The sequence below is a fragment of the Phocoena sinus genome, chromosome 9, assembly GCF_008692025.1.
Source record: "Phocoena sinus isolate mPhoSin1 chromosome 9, mPhoSin1.pri, whole genome shotgun sequence".
Classification (NCBI taxonomy): Eukaryota; Metazoa; Chordata; class Mammalia; order Artiodactyla; family Phocoenidae; genus Phocoena; species Phocoena sinus.
The window spans coordinates 6,924,576-6,943,978 of record NC_045771.1 but is presented as its reverse complement, the minus strand read 5'-3'; the positions used below and the strand labels follow the sequence as shown (position 1 = coordinate 6,943,978).

General features: G+C 44.1%; 1 protein-coding gene across 3 annotated transcripts; it reads left to right on the top strand.

Moving 5' to 3' along the window:
- Positions 1-720: 720 nt before the first annotated feature.
- Positions 721-18,878, top strand: ZNF212 (zinc finger protein 212). Of its 3 annotated transcripts, XR_004351449.1 has the most exons (6): positions 721-863; positions 11,936-12,325; positions 12,458-12,584; positions 13,811-13,900; positions 14,705-18,243; positions 18,329-18,878. XR_004351449.1 is itself a non-coding variant. In XM_032643276.1 (5 exons), exons 1-5 carry the CDS (start codon positions 840-842, stop codon positions 15,571-15,573), a joined length of 1,500 nt encoding a protein of 499 aa, XP_032499167.1. In that variant the 5' UTR covers positions 721-839; the 3' UTR covers positions 15,574-18,878. The 3 variants fall into 3 exon arrangements, 1 of the variants encoding a protein (XP_032499167.1); XM_032643276.1 differs by having other exon boundaries at positions 14,705-18,878; XR_004351450.1 differs by lacking the exon at positions 13,811-13,900 and having other exon boundaries at positions 733-863.
- Positions 18,879-19,403: the final 525 nt, after the last annotated feature.

Sequence of the window (19,403 nt, the reverse complement as noted above, 5' to 3'; positions counted from 1 at the left end):
AGTCACGTGAACATACTTTCCTGTTGATCTTAAGAGTTTAGCTCTCAAGGGAATTGCTTCATGCCTATGATTCGAAGTGGAAATTCATCGCCTGTCTCTATAGAGAAAATGTGGCACAAATTACATAATTACGTTGCATTAGTGTTGTGTGTTGCGTACTCAAATGGTAAGATAACCATGCTTTTCAATCCAAAACGCAGAATGCATGGTTTAACGTGTAGCGTGTGGGCTGGGTATGAAATCGGGACTATCTTGGATTTTCCAAGGCATGATTACTATCATTGATAAGCTTCAGGGGGTTGGCCTGGGCACCTAACCCACTGCTGATATGAGAAGTGCATTTCTAGTTTCTAAAAAGTGAAATAACAGGTGTACTTTTGGAATAAAACTGCTTGCCATTTGGGACCATATCTCTTTTCCCCAACCAGATTACACGTTCTTCCCTCAGAGCAAAGTATGATTTTTATACTTTTTTGAATCCCTCAGAGCACCTACCAGAGGGCTGGGTACGTAGAAGACACAAAAAGGTCCATGGGTTTGCCTTAAATTCCGAACATGCACTTGACTGGGAAGCACCGAGTCCTTTTGTCCCTCTCGGGCTCGGAGTGCCGAGGTGCTGTTCACCCTCCTGCCGCATGGGGGCGCAAAGGGAATGCCGCGCGGTGAGGAGGAGCGGCTGGCGCCGGTATTGGCCCGGGAGGGCCGAACTCCCATAATGCACCTTGTATCAACACGGCGCTGGGGGCAGCTTCGAGGAGGTGCCGGGGGCGCCCTGCGGACCCGCACGCACCCCGAGGCGTATCAGGCGGGGCCCGGGTGTTGGGGGGCGACTGGCAGCCATGGCGGAGTCGGCGCCTGCTCGGGTAAGAGTCCTCCTGGCGCGGACCCGAGGGCGCGTTCGGGACGGCGGAGCCCCGGCCGGGGCGGGGCTTCGAGGTGCGGGGCTGGGCGGCCGTGGTCCGCAGCTGGCGTGGGTTAACGCCGACCTCCCCGCGCAACCTCAGAGTTCTGCCCTCCCCCTATCGGTTTCCTCCGCGTCGGGCCACAGCCCCAGTGCCACGCGCCTTCGCCGAGAAACTTCTCGGAGGTTTGTTTCATGTTCTTGGATTTGCTACCGTCCCTACACGTTTTCGTCCCGCCCTAAGAGAGCCCGTTTCCAGGCTGGCGAGGGGGCGCGGATTGGAAACTCTGGGTTCCCGTCACTGCCAGTGAACTTGCCCGGTGCTTCGGGGACCCCAGGACTCTGCCTCTCTGCGACGAGCTCGTTCTCGGGCTGATGGGTTTCCCTCGTTTCTTCTGCCGTGCTCTCCTGCTACAGACTCTGCCCTGGGTTGCAGCCGCAGGTTGAAGTCAGGCTGGGCTTCCTCTCCTTGGGACAGGTGTTATCTCACTGTGTAGTTGTTGGCTTTTGTCTGTGAAGCTGTCGATCTCCTTTCCCTCTCCCCCTTCCCCAGATGTCCCCATTCAGGGAATGGCAAGACGTGGAGCTTGGGCACGGTGTCGGGAAACTAGGTGTCAGCCGTAACTCAGCTCTCAGCTATCCACTTTAGTGATTTTAGGCAACTTTGTTCACTTGAAGCCTCCTTTTCCTTAGCTGTAAGTTGAGAGTGTTGAACTAGTTGCTAGACGATCTCTAAGGTTTCTGGCAGCTCTGACACTCTCATATTATTACAGAGTGGTGGTTATTTTAATGATACAAGATGATTTGTTATAGGAAGGGTAGATGGAGTTTAATTGGTTTTTAGTGCAGCATTTCTCCATCTAGAAACACTTTCAAAATCGTGTTAGACCTTTGTGAGGATAGAGGGCTAAGGAGATCCTGTAGTGAAAACTTGACCATGAGCTGGGTGCATTGTATTTGGTTCTTGTATGAAGTGGGTAAGAACTAAGAGGGGAAGGATTGGAAGACTTAAAGAACACAGTGTTTGCTTTCAACAAATTATGGAAACAAGACACAGATGTTCATGATATCACAGTATTTACCTCGTTTTGATTCCTTTAAGTTAAGGTGATCCAGTCAAAGACTTGCCTTTTCCCCAAGATCAAATTGTAGTACTAAAGTCGGGCAGGAGGACAAGTTACTAATTTCCAGAGTACTTCTTGACTGGTCAGCGCCGTTACCTACATGTCTACAACAGACTTTGTTAAAAAGAAGTCTTGGGCTTCCCAGGTGCCGCAGTGGTTGAGGGTTCGCCTGCCAGTGCAGCAGACGTGGGTTTGTGCCCCGGTCCAGGAAGATCCCATATGCCGCAGAGCGGCTGGGCCAGTGAGCCATGGCTGCTGAGCCTGCACGTCCGGAGCCTGTGCTCCGCAACGGGAGTGGCCACAACAGTGAGAAACTTGCGTACCGCAAAAAAAAAAAAAAGAAGACGTCTTAAAGATCCTCCAAAATCCCCAACTATCCTTTAAGTAATTTATGGATCTGTCATTGCAGAACGTATTTAAATTGTCCTTGAGCATATTTCTTTTCTCATCTTCAGATGAAGATTCTGTACCTCTTATTTGACAGTATGGCCAAGTGGGTGCCCTGATGAAAACAACTAAAAATGCTGAGGGGGAAAAACAAATATATTTGAAATGTAGCTAGTAAAGAATACGTGGAGGGGCTTCCCTGGTGGCGCAGTGGTTAAGAATCCGCCTGCCAATGCGGGGGACCCGGGGTTCAATACCTGGTCTGGGAAGATCCCACATGCCAAGGAGCAACTAAGCCCATGCACCACAACTACTGAGCCTGCGTTCTAGAGCCTGCATGCCACAGCTACTGAGCCCAAGTGACGCAACTACTGAGGCCCATGTGCCTGGAGCCTGTGCTCTGCAACAGGAGAAGCCACTGCAATGAGAAGCCCGTGCACCGCAATGCAGAGTAGCCCCCACTCGCCACGACTAGAGAAAGCCTACACGCAGCAACGAAGACCCAGAGAAAGCCTACACGCAGCAACGAAGACCCAACACAGCCAAAAATAAATAAATAAAATAAATTAAAAAAAAAAAAGAATAAGTGAAGCCCAAAGACTAAGTGGAAAATGGAGTGCTTAAGAGGTAAGCAGAGTTCTGAAGCCAACTTTGAGGGCATTTGCTGAACATTCATCTGTAGTGTTTATGATCTCAAGGGACCTGGAAAATAGAAGACAAAACTCAGAGCCTACGGTGGGGAGTCTAAGACGCCTCCTACTCCAGTCTCATAAAACTGAGACTTCAAAGGGCAACGTTCAGTGTGAACTGGAAGTAAGCTCTTACCCCCAAGGAGTGATTGCAAAGAAAATCGTGTCAAACCTTGGTGCTGGGAGATGGGTGCAAGGTGCCCCTTGAAAATTCACGTTGACTCTCAAGTGGGTTTATTGCCTGAATTCACATGACCTTGGTGTCTGGGAAACCTTAAGCCAAGAATTTAATTTAAAGTAGAGCCTCCAGCTGTCTATAAGAAATAAACACAGATCTTCTCCAGAGGAGTCTACACTTAACTCAGACTTCAGATAATTCTCAGATAAAATTCCAAGAAAAATGAATTCACAATAAAAAGTTATCCAAAAAGTGATGAAAAACTATGAGAAAAAGCCAGTAAAATTAATGGGCAACAAAATTAGACCTTCAGAGACTTCAGATATTGCAATTCCAGAAGAAAAACATATTGGAATTCCAGTAGGAAACACACACACACACACACATACACGCACACACACAATCTGCACTGGAGGACATATTTGATGAATATCTAGTGGCTGAGGATATTGTAGGACTGATGCAAATACTAATACTTAGAAGTCCCGTAGATCCCAATCAGGATAAACATAAAGAAATCTCTACCTAGACACGTAATAGTGAAAGTACAGAATACAAGGCAGAGAGAATTCTTAAAAGCAGCCAAACAAAAAAGATTAACTTCAAATGAACCATTGTAAGGCTGATGAGGTTCAGCTTCTCAGCAACAGTGGAAGCCAGCCAACAGTAGAATGGTTTCATCAAAGGGCTAAAAGAAAATAACTATGTAATCCCATATTTTAAAACTGTGCAAAAGTACCTTTCAAAAAAAAAAAGGTAAAATATTTTCAGACAAATTAAAACTGACAATTTGTTACCAATATACTCTTATTAAAGGAAGTTCTAAAGGATATATTTCAGGTACAAGGAAAATGATCTTAAGTGGAAAGTGAAAGTGTAAGAAAGTATGATGATCCATTAAAATGGGTAAATCTAAACAACTATTGACTGAATAAAACAGTAATAATCTCTTGTGGGTTAAAACCAAAGGCAGAATTAAAATACATGGCAGCATTGATGTAAACGTTAGGAAGAGATGATCAGAATTCAGATATTTAAAGGTTTTTGTAAGTAATTTTTAGGATGGTTGCTAAAAGACTAGAAATTGGCTGTATAACTTACAATTTAAAAGGGGAGATAATAGAATAAGAAAAAATTATCTAAAAGAAGGCAAGAAAGAAGATGGGATAAATAGCACAAAAAAGGTAAAAATAAATAAAAATAGGTCAACAATTACAGTAAATGTAAATGGACTAAATGTTCTAGTTAAAAGGCAAAGATTGATAGGATTGGTTAAAGTTCAGCAAATGGCTTATAAGAGATACAACTGAAAGATAAAGCTATAGAAATGGTTGAATATAACAAGATATGAAAACATGTACCAGGCTAATACTAATCAAAAGAAAAATGGCTTAACTGTATTGATATTGCTAGAGATAGACAGCTACTACTACTTTTATAATAGTAAAAGACTCAATTTACCAGGCTGATAGGACATTTCTAATCTTATGTGCACCTAATTATACTGTCTCAAAATATATAAAACAAAAATTGATAGAACTACAAGGAAAATCCATTATCATAGTAGAAATTTTAACACAACCTTAGTATTTTATCAAGCAGAGAAAAACTAGTAAGGGTATAGTGCATTCAATAGAACTTTCTGAGATGATGGAAATATTCTCTCTGTCCTGTTCAGTGTAGTAGCTACAAAGTACATGTGGCTATTTGAGCACTTGCAATGTGGCTCAATAGCTGAGGAACTGAATTTTTAATTTAATTTTAATTAATTTAAATTTAAGCATCCACATGTTTCTAGTGGCTGTTATATTGGACAGCACAGATATAGAGGATAATACTAATTTTTTTATCCACATATCAATATATAATTTCAATGTTCAGAGAGATCAGTGAAAAAAGAGAGAAGGCAAAAATACCCCATTAGAAATGAAAGTGTGTTCTGGTGGCTGATGCTGACTGTAGACGGGGACCTTAGGTAGGGTTGTTGAACAGAACATCACCATCACCACCACCAACATCCCTCTCCATGTGGCTTGGGATTCTTCAGGTGATTCCAGCACCTACATGCCTATGATTTGCTCTGCTTGACATGGAGTGGAGCAGACACAAACTGTCCCTGACAAACCCTCCTTTAATTGCAGATTTGTGAACAAAATAGATGTTGTTGTCTTAAGCCACAAAATTTGGAATTATTTATGATATAGCAATTGATGATTGGAACAGATACCTATGGAATATACTTAAATACCAAAAGGTATTAAAAAATACCTTACAAAAGGAGTATATACTGTGTGTGTGAATTGAAACATTTTATCCTAAAGATGTCACTTCCCAAATTTATCTATGGATTTGATGCAGTGCCAAACAAAATCTCTAAAGATATTTTTATGAAACCTTTCGAGCTTGTAAACTATCAACAGGCCAAAATTAGTCAAGATACTCCTGTAAAATAAGGAGGTGGGACTTGTATCGATAATTATCAAAAAGCTGTGGTCATTAAGATGGTAATTTTGGTAAAGCAGTAGAAAAATTGACCCATAGAACAGAACAGAGATGCCAGAAACAGACTGACTGTATGTATGAAAACTTGATTTATGACAGAGATAGCATTAAAAATTAGTGGGTAGGGCTTCCCTGGTGGCGCAGTGGTTGAGAGTCCGCCTGCCAATGTAGGGGACACAGGTTCGTGCCCCGGTCCGGGAAGATCCCACATGCCGCGGAGCAGCTGGGCCCGTGAGCCATGGCCGCTGAGCCTGTGCGTCCTGAACCTGTGCTCCGCAGTGGGAGAGGCCACAACAGTGAGAGGCCCGCGTACCGCAAAAAAAAAAAAAAAAAAAATTAGTGGGTAAATGATGGCTTTTTCATTATATAGTATTAGATCTATTTATTGGCTTTCCATATGAAAATCAAAGCTTGCACTGTACACAAATACTGTCTCAGTTCTAGTTGAGATAAATGCTTAAATGTGAAAGTCAAAACTATCAAGTGTTTAGAAGACAGTATTGTGGGATATAGATTTTTTTTACACCTGACACAAAAGTTCAAACCACAAAAGAATTAATACTGATAAAACTCAACTACATTAAAACTAAGGACTTTTAATCAAATGATAATAAAGAGAATTTTAAAATGAGGCACAAATAAGGGAAGTTATTTGTAACACATATGACTGATAAAGATTAGTATACAGAATTTACAGAGGAATTGTATGAGACAACCTCATAGATCCTATGAGAAGTCAGATAACCCAAAAGATAAATGGATTAAAGATTTCAGTCAGAGGAAGTTTGAATGGCCAATAAACATAAAAAAGATGCTTATCCCTTGTTAAAAATCAAGGAAAATGCAGGTTAAAACCATGATGAGGTATCATTTCAGATCTACTAGAGGGATGCAACTTTTAGTTTGACAGTAACAAATGTTGATGAAGCTGTGGAACAGCCAGAATACTTACAGACTTCTGACAAGAATGAAATTGGTATGACTGCTTTGGAAAACATTTGACATTATCTGCTTAAGTTCAGGATGTGTATATACCCTATGAGCCAACAATTCCCCTCCTAGGACTATACCCTTGGGAAACTTGCCCATGTCCACTAGAAGCCAGACACAATTCTATTTATCATAGCACTGCTTGTAATGACAGAGATGGGGAAACATCAATAGTGGAATAGAAAAATAAACTGTGGTATAGTCACACGATGGAATATTATACAGCAATGAAAATGAATTAATTAAAGCCACCTGCAACAACAAGCTATTCCCAGGAGTTGTAGAAGAGTGACTTGTTCATATAAAATCCTAAAACATGCAAAATTTAAAGAATATATATTTTTTGGAAACAAACGTAAAAAAAAACAAACATGAAAAAGGGCAGTTAATAGTAAAAACCAAATTTGGGATAGTAGTTACTTCAGAGAGTTGCACAAAGGACTGTAAAGGTGATATATATATATAAAACACACACACACACACACACACGCATACCTCATTGTATTGTGCTTTGCTTTATTGCACTTGGTAGATACTGTGTTTCTTACAAACTGAAGGTTTGTGGCAACTCTGTGTTGAGCAAGTCTGTCATCGACCATTTTTCCAACGTATTTGCTCACTTTGTGTCTCTGTGTCACATTTTGGTAGTTCTCAAAATATTTTGAACTTTTTCATTGTTTTTATATTTCTTATGGTGATCTGTGAACTTTGATGTTAATATTACAGAAAGAAGGCTCAGATGATGGTCAGCATTATTTAGCTGAAAAAATTTAATTTTTTAATTAAGGTATATACTTTTGTTAGATGTAATGCCATTGCATTAGACTACAGAATAGTGTAAACATAACTTTTTCTATGTACTAGAAAACCAAAAAATTCACGTGACTTGCTTTATTGTGATACTTGCTTTAAGAACCCACAGTATTCTCGATTGAGGTATGCTGTGTGCATGTGTATATGTGTGTGTATATACATATATATTTAATTTTAATTAATTAATTTTTTAAACTGAGTGGTGGTTACATGGAGATTTGTTGTCACTACTTTATATATTTTATGTATTATGTAAATATTCTTTTTTAAACTATTCAATAAGTCATGGTATCTCAGAGTTAGAAGTGACCTTAAATATCATCTAGTCCAGCTTAAGCAAGTATCACTTTAGAGCGTTATTTAATTGTTTAGTGTTTTACTCAAGCAGATTGTAGGTGTCTTAACAACGGGCTGTGTCTTGTACTTAATGGGTTTCAGACCATGGCTGCAGGCTCAATGTATCATACATCATCTGACACTATGATATAATATGCAAGCAGGACTGTCCCAGAAAATCTAGAAATACAGTTAGTGTAAGTATACTTTTAAAAAATTTCTCACTACCTTCAGGAATATTCTTATATATGGAACTTGAGAAAAAATTATGGAGGAATACGTGTTTATTGAAAAAAGTCAAACAAGCAATAGTTTATAATCAAAGATTAAAATTCCTCTCTCTCATATCTTGAGGCTGACTCATGTTAGTATAGTTTGGTGAATACCTTCCCAAACCTTTCTGTGTGTGGAAACATATATCTTTTCTCTTCTTTAGGAAAATGAAGTCAGAATAAATATGTTTCCCTAAAAGTTGACAGCCTATCAATGTATGATGAACAGTCTTCCAAACCATACATATAGATCTAACTCATTCTTTTTAACAGTTGTATAACATCATCTTTGGTCGTGCCATAATTTATTTAACCATCCTCTTATTAATAGACATCTAGAGGGAGTTCCCTCGTGGTCCAGTGGTTAGGACTTGGTGCTTTCACTGCCATGGCCCGAGTTTAATCCCTGGTTGGGGAACTAAGATACTGCAAGCCACATGGCCAAAAAAAATATTAGACATCTAGATTATTTCCAAGTTTTGGCTATTCCAGAGAATGTTGCCAGTAATCATCTTTGTATGTATGTCACTAAACAGTAATGCCATTTATTTTTGAAGATTCCCATAGTGGTATTACTAGGTGAAAGGGTTTTTAATGACTTTCTGGATATTTTCTTTCCTCAAAGTTTGTAGTATTTTTCATTCCTTCCAGGAGTGTTATGAAAGTGCCAGTTTTACCACGTCATAGTCAGCTCTGAATGTTGTTCCTGTCCCTTTCTTTCATATTTCTCAACCTCGTGGGTGAAAAGTGGTTTCCCTTGGTTGTATGTGCATTCCTGACTGCTAATGTGGCTGTCTTTTCATTGGCTTATTGACCACCTGCATTTCCACTTCTGCAAATTATTTATAGTTGCAGTTTGATCTTTGGGTTGTTTATCTTTTCTTTGCACTTCATATCCTGTTTACAGATATTCTCTCCCAGTTTGTTTTTAGACTTTGCTTATGGTATCTTTTATAATAGCTAATATTTTCTCCTTAACACTCTGAGTGTTGCTTACTGAGATATAGTTTACATACAGTAAAATTTACTCCGGCATAACTGTAGTTAAGTGAGTTTTGAAAAATGTGTAGCCGTCATATTACCAAGTTATAGAATATTGTCATCATCCCAGAAATTACCGCTAAGTAATTAACTTCCTCCAGTCCCAGCCTCTGGCAACCACTGATCTCTGTTTTGTGTGTATAGTTTTGCCTTTTCCTCAATGTCACGTAAATGGAATACAGTATGTAGCATTTTGTGTCTGGCTTCTTTCACGTAGCCTAGTGATTTTGGTATTTACCCATGTTGTTACAAGTCTCAATAATTTGTTCCTTTTCATTGCTGAGGAGTATTCTGATATATGATATGTCTTTCCTAGGGCTGCTGTAAAAAAAATCCCACCAACTAGATGGCTTAACCAAAAAATATATTGTCTCACAGTTCCGGAGGCTAGAAGTCTGCAGTTAGGGTGTCCACTGGGTTGGTTCCTTATGAGGACTGTGAGGGAGAATCTGTTCCATGCCTCTCCCCCAGCTTCTGGTGGTGCCAGGTGTTTCCTTGGCTTGTTGCCGCATAACTCCAACCTCTGCCTCCACTTTCACGTGGTTGTCTTCTCCTTGTATGTGCCTTCACATTGTCTCTTCTCTCTCTGTGTGTTTGTCTCTGTCCGTATTCCTCCTTCTTTATGGACACCAGTCACATTGGATTAGAGCCCACTGTCATGACCTCATTTTAACTTGATTACTCGGTAAAGATTATCTCCAAGTAAAATCACATTGTGAGGTACTAGGGGTTAGGACGTCCACATACCTTTTTGGGGAGACACAATTCAACCCATAACATACGAATGGACACAGTTTGTTTGTTTATCCATTCACCAGTTGATGGACATTCAAATTGTTTCTGTCATGATAGATAATTTAAAACAAAAAAAAAAGAGGAACCTTGGCTTGCCTGCTCTTTTTAGCCTTTGACTATGTGGAAGAGGAGAGATGTTATTTCTCTGCTCAGATCCCAACCCACCTTCCTGTTTGGAAAAAGTGCTAGAAAGCAACACAGTGCTGGCCACAGAAAGGAAAGAGGAGATTCCAAAAAACTAGAGACTTAGAGACTTAAAGTTAAAAGCAGAACATGTGATGAAATGAATTTACCCAGTAATCTAATTTTTTTGTTTCATTTGTATTTTTCTTTTACATTAAACTTTTCTTTAAATCTTTTTTAAGGGGGATATTTAAGCTTTTGACTCGTTTGCTCAATAATGAACTGAGTTGGTTAACTGGAGTAGGTCATGGCCAAACTTAAGTGTTCAGTTCTGTGCTGGTTGGATTCATCTTGTCCCTTCTTTCTCCAGACCATAAGCTCTGGCCCTAGCAGTTCTTTCAAAGATATTTCCTTTCAGTGCCTTGTTCTCAGTGTCCTCATTATGGTTAGAGAAGCAGCCTTGAATCGAGTGTATGCTGTTACACTTGAGAATATGAAGTTTCAGGGGTTTAGGACTGAAATGAACATGCAGTGAGACAGTGAGGGCAAGAGGCAGTTCAGGAAGACTTCCCAAGTGTTGGTTTTAGTAATTTTGAGGTTCAGCCACAGTGATTTTTCTACTGTCTGGGACAGACCATAAAAATGTGAAGTCTAAGGACCATGTCTGAGGACTTAGTCAAGTCATTTAAGTAAATGTTTATGAAGGATTTAGTAGGTGTTTTCACTATACTAGTGGCTAGGGTGCAAAGATGAATGGGGTGAGTCTTGTAGGTCCTGCTAAGGAATTTTGTCTTGATTGTGGGGAGCCACTGAAAGGTTTTTAGCAGGGCTGACACGATCAACTACAAGTCAAGCAGGAATGTGAAGTTGAGTGTGGATGTAAGTTACATCATTTATCATAGCAAAGTGTTAGAAATAGTCCAAAATATCAAGTAGAAAGAAATGGGCTTAAAAAATGAATACTGATGCAGGAAAATCTTACGGAATATGCTGACAGTGAAACACAGGTAACAAAACATGTACAATATGATTGCAGTTTTGTTGAAAAAGAAATAAGTTAAAAGATGAAAAAAACTTACAGGAAATACACCAAAATTCCAAGCTTATTTCTGGATGGTGGTATTTTACATACATTTTTCTTTCTTTCTTCTTTTCAGTTTTTTCTTGTTACAGTATAGATGTATAGTTTGCAGTATCAGAATGTAAAAGCACCTGCTTTTTATTTTTTTATGTTTTTCATGCTTTTATTAGTTTACTATGTGGTATATGCCTCTTAATCTTTTTTAAAAAATAAATTTATTTATTTATTTATTATTTTTGGCTGCGTTGGGTCTTTGTTGCTGTGCGCGGCCTTTCTCTAGTTGCAGTGATCGGGGCTACTCTTTGTTGCGGTGCGTGGGCTTCTTATCGTCGTGGCTTCTCTTGTTGTGGAGCACGGGCTCTAGGCACGCAGGCTTAAGTAGCTGTGGCACACGGGCTCAGTAGTTGTAGCTTGCGGGCTCTAGAGCGCAGGCTCAGTAGTTGTGGCACATGGGCTTAGTTGCTCCGTGGCATGTGGGATCTTCCCAGGCCAGGGCTCGAACCTGTGTCCCCTGCATTGGCAGGCGGATTCTTAACCACTGCACCACCAGGGAAGCCCCGCACATGCTTTTTAAATTGAAAAGAAAGAAAAGAAGTAGAAACTAGGTGCTGTAAGTGCTCCTGGACCCACTGGACCCATTGTGTTTTTTCACCTGTTGTTTGGAAGTGACACTGACTGCCTGACGCCGTATCTGGTTCTTCAGCACAGGAGGAAGCGCCGCTCCATCCCTTTGACTTCCTCCACGCTGCCCCCACAAGCACCAGAGGAAAGCTCCTATTTGCAGACCACAGATATCTCACTCTGGACAGTGGTGGCCGCTATTCAAGCTGTGGAGAAGAAGATGGAGTCCCAGGCCGCCCGGCTGCAGAGCCTGGAGGGCCGGACGGGGACGGCTGAGAAGAAGCTGGCCGACTGCGAGAAGACGGCCGTGGAGTTGGGGAACCAGCTGGAGGGCAAGTGGGCGGTGCTGGGGACCCTGCTGCAGGAGTACGGGCTGCTGCAGAGGCGGCTGGAGAACGTGGAGAACCTGCTGAGGAACAGGAACTTCTGGGTCCTGCGGCTGCCCCCGGGCAGCAAGGGCGAGGCCCCCAAGGTAAGCCTTGAGGGTTGAGAGTCAGACCAGAGGGGGTAGGCCCAGCCCTCTGTTAGTGAAGATTCTCAGTGGCTGGCTTTTCCTTTGTGGCTTTGGTAGGAGACACTCACTGTGTGACATTTGTGATTTCAGGTGTCCAGGTCACTTGAAAATGATGGAGTCTGTTTTTCAGAGCAGGAGTGGGAGAACCTGGAGGGCTGGCAGAAGGAACTGTACACAAATGCGATGAAAAGCAGCTATGAGACCCTGGTCTCTCTAAGTAAGTAGCAGAGTTTTCTCCCTAGAATTTGCTCTCAGGCATCCTACAATTCTTGGCCAAGTAGCTTGTGACCCAGGCTGCATCTGTGATTCCAGTGGGCTGTGGATCCTCTCTTTGCCTCAGCCAGGTTGAGAAATGGGAGTCTCCAGGCCCTCAATTTATGAAGACTTTCGGAAAGGTCTTGGTGTTTTGCATTTTGTATTTCTTCCCTGTGCTTATGTAGTCGGTTCACCGCTGTGGCCTCTCCCGTTGCGGAGCACAGGCTCCGGACGCGCAGGCTCAGCGGCCATGGCTCACGGGCCCAGCTGCTCCGCGGCATGTGGGATCTTCCCGGACCGGGGCACGAACCCGTGTCCCCTGCATCGGCAGGCGGACTCTCAACCACTGCGCCACCAGGGAAGCCCCCAGTCAGTTCTTGATAATATTTACTAATAGATAAGATGTCATCATGTGCCTTAGAGTTTAACATGGCTAGGGTCCCTCATGCGGCATTTAATACTTAGGACTGCTTGACGAGAAATCCTTTGTTGCCTGGGATGGGCAGACAGCATGGGCTCACCAAACACTGTTTCTTGGCGTTTACCTGGAATTACAGATGGTCCTTGTGGTCCCAGTGTTCATTTTGTGTTGATGAGAAGTGCCGATTGATAGATGTACATCTTTATGTGTAAAATATAGGCTATTACATAATAAATGCATTTTGTTTGGTTGACAAAATCTTTTAGAACCTAGGTCCGTGGAGGCTTGTCAAGAAGGCCAGCGTGCCTGGAGCGAAGTGGAGGGGGAGGGAAGTAGCAAATAGGTCAGAGATGGGACTGTGTGACCTCGACTGGCTCACATGTTCTGCTAGTGGCTGTTTCCTTGTCTGTCATAGTGGGGGATAGCAGTGCTGACCTTACCTTGCAGTGCTGTAGCCCAGATGAAGTTAGATCCCCGGAGAGGAGCCCGTGTCTGTGGGTGGCAGTGGTGGTGTTGGAAGGAAAGCAGCGGGCTCTGAAGCCTGGCCACCTGCGCCTCAGACGGCTGAGAAGGGGCATTGAAGGCAGCAGTTAGCTGAACGGATCACTCGAATTGGCCGTAATTTTCTAATTGTCCCAAACTGCTAAGGGAAAGTGACTTTGAATCTTTTGAAGTTTTAACGTCAGCTCCTTGACATTGGTCACCTTGTTCATCGGCAAATGACCAGTGCCGTCTCCTGGGCTCACACTGTGCCGTTTCCAACCCAGAGGTGCTTGGCCGGCCAGAAGGAGAAGCGGAGTTGGGTACAGAGATGCTGGGCGACCTGGAGGAGGAAGACTCTCGTGGTGTCCACCCAGGTGAGCGGCTCCAGAGTACTCCACCCCATGCCCGCTCCCTGCAGCCCATAGTGAGCTGCCCCACTGCTACACTGCCAAACGCTGATTGTTAGTAACCTCACCTGGCATTCAGTTGTTCTGAAGTCCTTTATGATTATCATCAGCTCACCTATGATATGTGTATCTTACCTCCTTAACTGCTGTGTGGAGTCCCTAAGGTTCACGGCCGTGCCATACTTCTGTATGCCCTGCAGACAGTGCAGAGTGTCTAACAGGCCTCAGTCAAAACCCACTGGAGATTGAGAATAGGGTTGGTCAGATCTTCAGGAGTGAAGCTAACTGGGTAAGGGGCAGGAGAAACCGTTGTAAACCAGGTAATTTGGGGAGAATATGCAGGAAGAACAGAGCTGGATACGTGCATTTTTAAGCTATAGGTTCAGTTGTTTGGTTTTTTTTTTAACTATTCACATGTATTATTTTAACACTCTGTAACACTTAAATTAGCTTAGGTGTTACCTATGTATACTTTACCATTTTCCACAGAGTTGAATACAAATTTGTGGACAAGCTTGGAGAATTTATAACACTGTTCTGTAAGAATAACATATTCGGATTTCTGATCAGTATGTCTCTACCTGAGTATAGGTTACTTTTTCAGGTCTTGCAGCCCAGTCTGTCTCATCCTCTTCCAAATCATCCTGATTCCCTTGATCCTGGGGTACTTTGATTTGAGCCCTTCTGAAATTCACAGATGTTTGTTCAGCTCTGAAAAAACCAAAGGTGCTAGAATGTGATCTTTTTTGTGGCTCTTCTTTGTCTTGGCAGTGGAAGGGGTTATGATCAAGCAGGAGATACAGTACACGCAGGACGGCTCCGCGGATCTTCCTGGAGAGTTCTCGGGCATTGCCGAAGAGCACGCTTTCCTGAGCCCGGAGCAGCCTGAGCTCTGGGATGGTCAGGGACGTTCTGTCCTCTTGGAATCAGGTCCCGGGGACACTAATCCAGAGGAGCCCGTTGAGGGCAGTAGAGACCCTAGCAGTGGCAGAACTCTGGGCTGCCCCCCGAAGCAGAAGTCTAACAGGCAGCTGAAGCTGGGTCAGCAGCGTGGGCAGGGCCTGAAGCTGAAAAGGGACACTGCTGGCCCCTACGAATGTTCCGAGTGCGAGGCCATCTTCCGCTGTAAGCAGCAGCTGGCCGCACATCTGCGGACCCACTCAGGATGGGAGCCTTACACGGCCTCGGAGCCAGAGGAGAGCCTTCGGCCCCGGCCCCGGCCCCAGCTTAAGCCCCAGCCCCGGAAGGCGAAGCTGCACCAGTGTGATGTGTGCACAAGGAGCTTCAGCTGCAGGGTGAGCCTGCTGACCCACCAGCGCTGCCACCTGCAGGAGGGGCCCGGTGCCGGCCGCCGGGTCCAGGAGCGGTTCTCACCCAACAGCCTGGTCGCCCTGCCCGGCCACATCCCTTGGAGGAAAAGCCGGAGCGCCCTCATCTGTGGTTACTGCGGCAAGAGCTTCAGCCACCCGTCCGACCTGGTGCGGCACCAGCGCATCCACACGGGCGAGCGGCCCTACAGCTGCCCTGAGTGTGAGAAGAGCTTTGTCCAGAAGCAGCACCTCCTGCAGCACCAGAAGATCCACCAGCGGGAGCGGGGCGGGCCAGCCCTGGAGCCCGGAAGGCCCAACGGCCTGCTTTAGGGGTGCCGGCCCCTCGCCCGACTCGGGGAGGCGGAGGGGGCTGGCACTGTCCCCCCGAAGAGACAGTGGAGCGTCAGGGACTGACTTCTTTCTGAGGGGAGTCACTTTGATTTGCTTTCCGTTGACCAGGCGCCAGGCCGAGCCCAAAGGCTGCCCTGAAAACCACGGAAGAGGAGGAGTCGGGGCCAGGCCTCTCCCGCTGTCTTCACCCTGCTGCCGAGTTTGCCATCTCTGTGGCACCGTCAAGTCTCTGCTTTTCCCATCCGAGTTGATAGTCGTGGGCTGGGGTTGGCTCTCTGAGCCCACAGGGCTGGTGGCCTGTTCCAGGGCCCGTCCCGGCATTCAGGTCTTCCCGAGGGTTCAGTCGGGCCAAAGGAGCGAGCAGACGTGGAAGCATAGCCCTCTAGCTGCTCTTCTTTTGTCATCTCCTTGTTAATAACAAGTAGAAGAAATAATTTAAATGAACTGCTTACCGTGCTCTGAAGACCCTTTTTTTTTGGAGTTAGATTTTAGTTGGTTAAAAAAAAAGTCTGACAATTTTTAAATTTCCAGAGTTGTAGAAGTTGTTCCTAACATGGGGACTGGGCCTGCCCTCTGGGAGGGGATCACTTCTGGGGCTCTTTTAGCCCGCCCGCATTTAGTCAGGGCCGTAGTGCTGGGCTCCCTCTTGTGCGGGTGCTTGGCACTCCGGAATAGGGCTACCTGACCGAGAGGAGGAGAGTAGTAGGGTTAGACCCCAGAACCCCTGCTGGGAATGAAGGGTCCTGTAAAGGAGCTGTGATACGGTCCTGCTTCTCTGAGTTTGGGTTTCTCTCTGCTCTTCCCTCCCATCCTTGCTGTGGTTCTGCAGCCTCCCCGCACAGAAGACTACTTTTTACTTAAGGTCGTTCAGCTTATGCCAGCGGTTACTTGAGTTGGTTTTTATACCAGTTGTTGCTTGAGGTTGTTCAGATCACACACTTTCCACAGTAGCTCTGGGATTGACTATTCCTGAAATGGTGGAAAAAAAGCACACAGATGCCCATCTCTCAGGAGTGTTGAATGCCTGCCCCACTGTTGTTTGGGGAGATGAGAGTGGGCTCCTGGGTCCTATGTGAATGTCCCGTTTGATGTTTGCAGTTGCCTAGAATAAAACTTAACTACTAGCAAAAAAAAAAAAAAAAAAAACCCACAAAACTCCTGTTTGATGTTTTTCTCCATTTGTCAAGAATACCCTCCCGGGGCCAAGATGGAGGCGGTGCCTGACCTGGAGCAGTGCCAGAGGCCTGATGGCATAGCCTGACCTGCATCCTTCCTTAAACCTAGGGAGATAAGAAGAGGCGTGTATGGGAATACTCACCAACACCTGTGGTGGTCGAGGGCTGCAGGCAGTCTGAGCATCTGAACGTTGGGAGGTAGAGAGGGCAGGTGAGACACGGTGGGTGCAGCAGCAGTCCTGGGGAGCACTTAGGGGTATTGGCTTAGCTACACATGTGGCCGTGTGGGTCCATCTTAAACATGGTGCTGAGTGGCGAATGTAAGAAGTCGAATGAGATCTATAACACAATACCATTTCTGTAAATTAAAAACATGTACACAAAACAAATCACTTTGTAAGAACACATAGAAGCGAAAAGTTACATACAGGCATTATGGTTGCCCATGGGAGGAGTGAGTGGGGTATGGGGTTGAGAAGAAACTAAATAAGTAGATAAAAATGAGCTTGGTCGCTGTAAGGTAAGGGATTATCTTGGTGTAGAAACGGAATGTGGAGGGAAGCTGTCGTAGGGCAGCGCCGTGAGAGGTGCTCAGCCTCGTTGTATGGAGGAAAACGTCTGGAGCATCTCTCCTAAATTCCTTCTCCAGTCTCCTGCCGGCGGGTTTTTGCATTAGAGATACCCCCTATCCCATCCTTGACTATTCTTACCTCCCAGTGAGTGCTTTAATGTGACCAGCCTTTGCCTCGCATCATGGGGAGAAAAAGTACAAGATAGGCTCCTATTTCTCCAGCAAAGTTAGGTGGTTCTTGAGGCAGGGAAATGATTGTCTTAATCCGTCAGACTAGTGTGATAATGGCTAATGTTTACTGAGCACTCATGTGCTAGTCACTGTTCTAAGTTCTTCACATAAAAGCGAACCTAATCCTCACAAGACCCTATGTGGTGGGTACGATTATTACCCCATTTCCCACGTGAGAGGCGGGAAGAGACCTGAAAGGTGATGCAGAAGCAGAGGTGGCTGTGAACCAGGCCATCTTGCTTCAGTGCTCACACACTCCACCACAGGCTCTGTTGCTTCTGGCTGACCACGATTAAGGACCTTGTGTCTGGGTTGGATTCTAAGTCCCTGTTACCCAAAGTGTGGTCTCTGCACCAGAAGCATTGGCACCCCCTGGGAGCTTGGTAGAAGGGCAGGCTCTGAGACTCACTGAATCAGGATCTGCATTTTAACAGCATCTCCAGGTCATGCTCTGCACACACAATACACTGTTTGAAGTGATACAAAAAAATCTTGGCCTGCTTCAACTGTCCTTCATTGAAAGTCTGCTCTGCTGGGTGATGAGAAGGAAACAGACTGCAACTGCCTGAAGGACAGGGATGATCACGTTAGATTAAATCAGCATATAGTGAAGAGTGAAACGCCAAACATCAGAGACTCATCTGTCCAATCTTCTCCTTCCTGTTCCACCAGGTAAGGGCCTAATCATCGCCCACCTAGTTTTCACTCAGTAACCTAACTGGTCTCCTACCCTTAATCACGTCTTTTTTGCTACCAGGGTTATTGTCCCGGAACACAAATTGGACATGGGCTTTCCTCAAAGCCTTGCAGTGCACTGACGCCACTGATGAAGAGCAAGCTTTTAAGTGTAGATTCAAGACTTGGACAACCTAACCTCCTCTGGGTTTGTTCGCTTTTCACACTAAATTCTCTCTGCTGCTGCCACAGTGGGATTCCCGTCACTTAGTCAATAAGCCGTGCTTTCCCACGACCGAATTCAGCTCAGGCTTTCCCTCTCCGGGGAATGCCCTTCTCTGTGAACCAAGTACTATTTATTTTTCACTTCTCAGTTCGTAGGCCCCCTTTTGTGAAAGCTTCCCTTGTTCATTTCTTTTATTCAACAAATATATGTTGAGCACCTGTTATTTAGGTACTGTTTTTAATACTTGGGGTATGTCAGTGTACAGAAAAACAGTCTTTGCCCTAGCTGAGTTTACATTCGATCAAAATACATTTCCTTTAAAAAAAATTTCTTTTTATTGAAGTATAGTTGATGTACAACATGTAAGTTACAGGTGTACAGTATAGTGATTCACAGTTTTTAAAGGTTATACTCCATTTATAGTTATAAAGTACTGGCTATATTCCCTGTGCTGTACAGTATATCCTTGTAGCTTATTTTATGCATAATAGTTTGTACCTCTCAATCCCCTACCCCTGTGCTGTCCCTGCCCCCTTCCCTGTCCCCATTGGTAACCACTAATTTGTTCTCTATATCTGTGAGTCTGTTTCTTTTTTGTTATATTCACTGGTTTGTTGTATTTTTAGATTCCACATATAAGTGATATCATACAGTATTTGTCTTTCTCTGTCTGACTTATTTCACTTGCATAATACTCTCCACGTCCATCCATGTTGTTGCAAATGACAAGATTCCATTCTTTTTTATGACCGAGTAGTATTCCATTGTATACATGTACCACATCTTTATCCATTCATCTGTTGATGGACGCTTAGGTTGCTTCCATATCTTGACAATTGTAAATAATACTGCTGTGAACACTGGGGTGGAAATCTGTTCCCTTCTTGTACTGTACCTTTGCATAGCCTTAGATTTTGTTCACTCGTGAATA